This window comes from Crocodylus siamensis, chromosome 3 (genome assembly GCF_052110815.1).
Source record: "Crocodylus siamensis isolate JL-2025a chromosome 3, ASM5211081v1, whole genome shotgun sequence".
Taxonomy (NCBI): Eukaryota; Metazoa; Chordata; order Crocodylia; family Crocodylidae; genus Crocodylus; species Crocodylus siamensis.
Window position 1 is genome coordinate 10,481,192 of NC_143397.1, and position 7,972 is coordinate 10,489,163.

Genomic DNA, 7,972 nt, shown 5'->3' on the forward strand with positions numbered 1-7,972 from the left:
TTGAAATACTTTTTATGCCTGTTGAGTTCCAGCTAATATTTAGGGTGATGATATTACGGAGCACTAGCAGAGATAGAATTCAACTCCCCTTTTTGCACTGAAATGGCTGTGCCAGCTTTCCAGCCGTGCCAATGATGTTTTTGGCATTTCTGCAATAGGCACTGATATTTCCCCTGCAGTAGAGATGCATAGACTGAGTATGTGCCATAGGTTACAGCCTGGCTGGGCAGGCCTGTGACTGCACACACACATACCTATTCTGGATGCACACCTGTGTCTGGATCACAAAAAGGGTGCTGGAAGAAACCCATGACTAACAGATTTCAGGCAAATGGAAGGAAGAGGGCCCTCCCACGGTTTAGCCCCAACATTAATATTTAGCATAGGATAGGTTAGGTTACTCAGGAAGCTGGAGACCTAGGTTCAAGCCCCACCCCATCCCTCAAAGCGGGGTTTAAACCTGTGTCTCTAACTTCCTAGTACAATGTGAATGCATGATATCACAAGCCAGGCATTATCCTTTCCCCTCACCAGCACTGTTTTGGTGAGCTTAGATCCAGATACATCCAGAATGGGCATGCATTCCTGGCCCATACAGAACTTGTGGCACACAGTCTCTGTATACATGCTTACACATCCACACTGCTAGGGAAGCTGAATTGCTACCTGTGTGTAAGTGCTGTAAATGCTACATATGCACCTAGAAACTGCCATCAATATACAGTAGGGAAGTAGAAACCAACTCAAACTTAAATCAAATAAAGGACTTTGGGAGCCAGTACAAACCACAGGGGATTTGTCTCTGTCCCCTTGCAAACCCTGTTTATATTCATTACAACCAGTTTCTGTTTCTTTCCCACTTTGAGGGATGCTACATAGGCCATTAAAGTTCAGAATGAAGATAACACAAGATTTGGGCAGTCTACCATATGTGATCAGTCCTGCACATAGGTAGCATATTAAACCCACCTGGCACTTCTACTCGGGAGTCCCCACCAAAAGCCATGAGAGCAAAGGAAGAGAGCTCTCCTTTAGGTTACAGCAGCAGGGTTGAGTCATGGCCACCACGAAACTTTAGCGACAAGAAGTCTTTGGACTTGTCTGCGCTGCCTCTGTGCTGCGTTCAGGACCCACACTGCTTTGCCCACACATGCACCAAATGCCCCAAATGAGGCAAAGGCCCTGATCACATGCCAGTAATCCTGAGATCAAGACAGAAGGTCTGGGAGCATCATAGGGCATGTACACAGAGCCACTCTAAGGCTGCTGTTGCCCCTTTTGGGGGAGTTGGCCTGCATGGGTATAGGTGTGGCAAGTGAGCTTCAACCTTGGCATGCATGGATATGGTGGGTATGCTTTATCTTGGCACTCCCAGGTATACTGTAGTACAACCCAAGACATTGCTCAAGAGCCAACACAAGTAGGGCATATATCCTTCGCAGCTCTCAGTAGGCAGGACTCTAAAGGCCTGCAGCTACACTGGCTATAAAGTGGTAACAGTGATTTGTCTAGAGCTATCTCTACCATGATAGTAATAGCATCATCCTTTCTTCATTGTTCCTTCCTGCAAGCTTTCATGTCTCTGAAATCTTCCCTCACTGGTAACTGTATTCTGCCCTATTTGCCATGTGTTTTAAAACACCTGCTGTTCCTGGGACTAAATGAGAAAGAAGAGGCATAGTTTCCATTCATTTTTGCTTTAACAATCCCTGTTTCTCTCTCTTTCCCATCCCCAGCGGCCAGCCCACCACTGAAGAAAAGATTCAAGCGCCGTGAAATCGAAGCAATCCAGTGCGAGGTGCGCAAGATGTGCAACTACACCAAGATCCTGTCCACAAAAAAGAACTTGGATCACGTGAACAAAATCCTGAAAGCCAAGCGGCTGCAGAGACAATCAAAGACAGGCAATAACTTCGTCAAGAAGAGGAGAGGACGTCCCAGGAAGCAACCTCTTTCATTCGATGAAGACTCCAGAGACCAAATGCCCGTTCTGGAAAAATGCATTGACCTTCCCAGCAAAAGAGGTCAGAGACCCACACTGAATCCTTTAATATTGGAACAAGCAGCCACTCAAGATACAATCATGGCCACCATCGAGGCTGTAATACACATGGCTCGGGAAACCCCGCCGCCTCCCCCTCCCCTCCCGCCGCCCCCGCCACCTCCTCCCCCACCTCCTCCCCGGACTCCCAGAGTTGGAAAGAGAAAAAACAAGCCACAGCAGCAGCAGCATGAGGAGGAGGAGGAGGTGAAAGTGAAAAGGCATCGGAAAGCTAGAGGAAGTGAAAGCGAAGCCCTTCCCTAGTACAGACACACTCAGTCAAATGCCAGTACCAGGTGCTGAGCGCTTCAGGACTGACACACGGTGAAGTGTGTAAGGGGTGCAGGCTCCACTTGACACCTACTGCAGCAACAGACTCCCTCTTCTTTTCAGTAGCATGGCAGCCGTAACCGTTCAGAGAGAATTGACCAATCATCATCATCATTGTTGTTGTCTTTGGCACTAGCCCTTAGGGGGAAAACGGGGACGGGGGGTGACGGGGTGGGGGTCGTCAAAGTTAGCCAGACCATCTGCTTTGCAGAGTTTCCAAATCAAATCAGCATCTCAGCATTGCTGTTCTCATCCCTTGAAGTGGAAGGTCGTCTTCTCAGTAAGTAACTGAACATTATCTTTAGAGCTGCGTACTCGACTCTGATTTTGTTTGGTGGGCCAGGTGAAACTAAGAGTAACCATATTATAGTAGAAATCACTGTAAAAATAGTGTATTTTCCTAAATTGTGATCTTGGTTATGATCTGCTTGAATTCTTTATTTTTTTTTTTGGTTTTATATACCTGTCAGGCCTTGGGGGCATCATATAACCAATGGCCTGAGTCCTACTATAACTACACTTTTCTTTTTCCTCAGTTACTTGCCTAGTTACAACAACTAGCAGCACAGGCAATATACAAGTACAGCCTTACATGCACACAAACACTTGTTGCGAGTGCTATCCCAAGGAATGGTGGAATAGCATCGTGTTTAACATAAGGTGTAAATGGATATTCTACTAAGCAACTTGGCATTCTTAGTGGCACATCAAAGGAGTCGCCGGCCAACCAAGTTGCGTTGATGCTCGGTACATATCAGTAGAGAACAGCCAGATACTTCTGGGGAATAGAATTATATAGTAAACAAGGACAAAATCACCAAAAAAAGGACAGAAAAGAAAGATAGGACCCAAACTTCTGCAACTCAGTTCTGCAACTCTCACTGAAATCAGTGGGAAACCCAGGTACAGAACGGTTGCAGGTTTGGATCCAAATGGGTAACAATGCCTTGATATGTTCTTTTGAAAGAGAAGAGTTAAAGTAGATTGTTTAAAAATACAGAAAATAAAACCATATGAAAATAGGTTATTTCTTGGCAATTATTTCTTAAAAAAAAGGAATAAGTGTTCTTATCTGAAAAATAAAAAAATGTTCAAAGGGTATCACCACTGCAATTGTATTAATGCCACTTTGGACAAGTTCTCCAAGTTGTGGTTGCCTTAAACTAAAAAGATTTTTTTTTTTTTGTACATAATGTAAGTATAAAGATATCAGTCTGCATGGATGCAAACTGTGTGTGACAAATCGTCTCTTTAAATGGTCAGTTTAAATTGTACATTTCTCATTCAAGTTGTACGTTAGCCATTGATTTTAGCTTGGATAAAATATCTGATCTCCATTTCCACAGCCCAGTTCAAAAAAAATAAATTATCTAAGACTGAACATGAAGCTATTCCATTGCAGTAATAATGCTTTTAAAAAGTCAGCTGTTGAAATTTGAAATAGGTACTTTCGCCTTGATTTTATTTTTTTAATTCCTCCGAGACAGTGAACACCTGGCATGGCAAGACTGGTACTAAAACTGGGGGAAGGAGGGTTGAGGATATCCCGGCTAGAGAGCAGGGAGCAGAATTATTTAAGCATTCACAAGCTAACTGCTATTCCCTTTTCTGAGGAATCGTTGAGCTGGCGTATTGCCAAGGAAATTGCAAATAGCACGACACTAAAAAAAATAAAGAAAAAAGTCCCCACAAATAAAGAAAGTGGTTCTTTTCTTTTATTTATTTACAAAATCATATCAAGACTATGGTGTTAAAGGGACACTGTAAACATAAAACTCATTATTTTTAAAGACTTATTTTTCCTAACTTCTGTTATAGCACCTTACCTTATTAAAGATGATTGCATTTTTTTTTTTTAATCTAGGGGCAAATCTTGTGATCCTAACTTAGTTAAAATCTCATTAAAGTTAATGAGAGGGGCCCTGGAATTTTGTTCCTGATTTGTTTTGCACCATTTATAATACTCATTTGCTATATTTTTTCCTCGATTAATGCAGCTTAGATATAGACTGGTCTCCTTCAATTACAATCAAGTTTTCCTTTTAGTCCTTGTGAATTGACACTGGCTCACCGGCTGCTGTCACAGTGCTGCAAAGAATTGTTTAAATCCCCCACACCCTAGGAAGGTCGTTTCTTAGACTTTCATTTATAATGGAGTTCATTTTTCCTCCCCTTTGGGCCTGAAACTAGTTGACAGTAGGCACGTCTACACTTTCATTAATGCGTAGTAGTTACTGTGCATTTAGTTTAGTACATGTTTAATGAAGTACTAGCTAAACATGCAGTACCTACAGTTACTGTGCAGTAACATCAGCACACTTTTTTTGTGACACTTACTGTGCAGTAGCCTAATAGCACTGCTCAGTAGATTATTAGCACAGTTTTTGACTGACACGCTACTGCGCAGTGTTATTAGGCTACCGCGCAGTACGTGTCTTGTGTAGACGCACCCAGTGTCTATCTAAATGCAAGAACAATGTGGGTTCAAGTTTTCTGGGTACATGATAAATCCAAACTACAGCAAACATTGATCCGCAGGCACAACGTTCTCATTCCCCACTAGCATGGGAAGTGTAGAAACTGGAGAAAAAGGCTGAATGGGCACTATTCTGACTTTGGATGCCCATCTGTAGCTTAATCAATGCAAAATGCAGACTGCCTTGAGCTGTCAGAGTGGACAGTCAACTTTTGGCTTGAGATGCTCGAGTGGGCATAGGGTGTGAGGTAGAGGGTTTGCCCTGAGGCCTGGCCCATTGCCCTTGTCTTAGCAACTGAATAGGACCAATGCAGCCCCTTTCTCAAGGAGGTATTACCCATCATCCTGCCCACATGCAGAAAGTCATCTACGCTCAAGAACTGCAGCATGCAACAAAGTGCTCTGGGTAAGAAGATGCACACCATTTGTTCTTAGAGACATAAGAGTAGCTTTCAAAGAGTTTACGGGGACAAGCTATCTAATAAAGGTGGAGAGTGACTCACCTGACCCAGGGTGTCTTTTCCACAGTGGGAGCCTGCAAAGGAACATGCTAGGAGGCAAGAATATTATGATCCAGCGGGGGTTGTTTGTCCAAATGACAGCATAATGCAACAGATTTTGTCTGACAGGCAGATTAGCATGTTAATTTGTATGAAAGCAGGCTGAAAATATTGTTAGATGGCACTCAGAATTTGTCTTCTGCATGTTGCATAGTCTATAAATATGATAAGCAAGTTGCTGACAGAATAATATTATAAGGCGATGTACTACATGCAGATCATAAAGGATTTAGTTTTAGGGCTTAAGGCTAAAATCCCACTCCTGCAGTTTATTACCCAGCAATATTCCAGTAATGAGCTTTTTGATATTTTTTTTTCCCCCAGCCCACTATGAAGATTTACTGAGGAGCTGTCTAGAGTCTCACAACACATTTCTAAGGACTGACTGTATAAAACAAGGAAAAAGAGGACGCTGGTGGGAGGAGGGAGAAATAGCTTGTGTCACAGAAAATGTCAGCTATCTATTGCCAGTTCCACGAGCCCTTCCGCATTACATTTTCTGTGAAGCTTCTTACATGCTTTGGGGCACGTAGGAAAAAACCGACAACAGTAATAATGCTAGGTTATTCAACAGCACGGCCCATTATACCCCAGTGGACAATAGTGTTTCAGACCATTGATGTAGACTACTGTGTTTGTATGGTGACATTGTTTGTACAGCACCTAGAACAATGCTGTCCTGGTACATGACTGAGGCTTTCAAGTGCTACAGCAATACAAACAATAACTAATCAAAATCCGTGTTCTATGTATGAGGATCTCCCCAACTCTTATTTTCACAGGCCCTGATCCAGGAAAGCGATAAAGCACGTCTAAGTAGTATTTTGGCGGCGGGGGGGAAGGATAGGGGGGATGGTTTCCTAGATGGGGAAAACCAAGATCATACCCCTGCAATGCCTCTTCCTTCCATCTCATCCAAAATCTGGGGTGCAGCAGTTCTGAGACAATTAGAAGCACATTTCAACAACGGAAACATATCTGAGATCTCCTTATGATGCCTGACTAGGTTGTATAAAACACTAAATAGAAAACAGGAAAAAAAGAAAAAAAAAAGGAAAAAAAAATTGAAAAAAAAATCGTAAAAAACCTGAGAAGAGCTGCCAATTGGACAACATGGGGAAGCAGTTCAGTCCCATGTTGGTTTGTTTTACTTTCCTTTTTCTTTATTTTTTTAATCTATTTCTTAAATAATAAATGCACATGAAGTGTTAAATATGTATATACTGTATTTCAAAAAAAAATTAAAAAAATCAAACGAATGGGGCACAAGATTGTTCTATAAGTCGTGCTGGCTAATTTTTAGTTTGTATTCATAAGTGGTTTTTAAAAGCCTTTTTTAAAGTGTAATTTGCATGTTCTACTTTGATTGTATGTAAACATATTTTAGAGCAAAAAATGTATTTGTATTTTATTGAATATAGAGGCAAGAAAAAAAACTTGTACATTGTTTGAAATGTTCTTTTTGTAACAGTTTTTATTCATGAAGCATTTTTGTACATTTAAAAATGGATATGGACTTGATGTTATTTGAGGCTTAGATACATCTGGCATGCTTTAATGTCATGCTCCTTCATGATCTTAGATGTTGGTTTTTAAACATTTTTTTCTAAAACAAAGCTCAGTCTTTTCGCTACCAAATCAGGTTAGCACAGTATAGAGCACTTAACTAAAAAAAGAAAAAAAAAAAAGTTAATCCTATTCATATGTTATTCATTGTGTGAAATTAAAGGAATTCAATTCAGTCTAACATCATGAGTTGTGAATTCTTTTGTCTTATTTTCCATCTGTTTCACATCACTAAGGAGTTTAATAGCTTTTGGGATACTAATGCCATGCACTCACCAACCCTCTTTATGGTAATGTAGAAAAACATGCTTCGTTTCTAGGGGGGATTTTTCCCCGGAATATCCTCAAAAGTTTTTTTTGTTTTTTTTAAATGTAATGGGGCTTATTTTCCAAGGAGACTTAATAATTTGTGTCTGTAAAGCTTTGCATATGACTATCAGGTAGAAAAGCCTATGGCCCGAATTGTGGCCCGAGACACTCGTCAGGGTGGGAATAACTGTACGTGCCAACCACAAGGAGTATTCCTGCTGTGCTCTTTGGAGGAAGTAGAAGAGACCAGGAAATCAGGGAAGGATTGGGCAGCATTGGGGTAGAGCCAGGTAAATGTATATCCTCATACTTTCCACCCCAGGGATTGCTGGTAGTATAAATAATACAGCATGGGGTGTATTATCTTCTCCATTGACTCTTACCATAGCTTGCATCCATTCAGCTGCACTGACATAAACTAGCTATGGAAGGGAACCTGCGGGCTGGTATGGGGGTCCTGTCTCACCACCCATTACACTGCACCTGGGCTGACTACTGAGGATCCACCAGCTTTGCAGAGGACTCAGCAGCATTGTGCATGAAAGTGTTCTGCTTAGAGGATGGTGCGCTAAGATCTCCACATGAGGCTCCCCAGGGATGTTTCTTCCCTAGTGTGCCCTGCTGTGGTGTTTTTCCTGGGAGATAGAAGCTGAATGCAAATGAGGGCCCAAATTGTGTTGTTCAGAAATC

The 7,972-nt window shown here is 41.8% G+C and overlaps 1 protein-coding gene across 1 annotated transcript in view; it reads left to right on the forward strand.

Annotated features, from left to right (window-relative positions):
* Positions 1-7,154, forward strand: part of SETBP1 (SET binding protein 1) — a 342,039-nt gene extending 334,885 nt beyond the window's left edge. The window contains exon 6 of the mRNA XM_090037726.1: positions 1,737-7,154. Within this exon, the coding sequence (XP_089893852.1) occupies positions 1,737-2,305 (569 nt within the window). The 3' untranslated portion in view covers positions 2,306-7,154. The remainder of the gene's footprint in view (positions 1-1,736) is intronic.
* Positions 7,155-7,972: the final 818 nt, after the last annotated feature.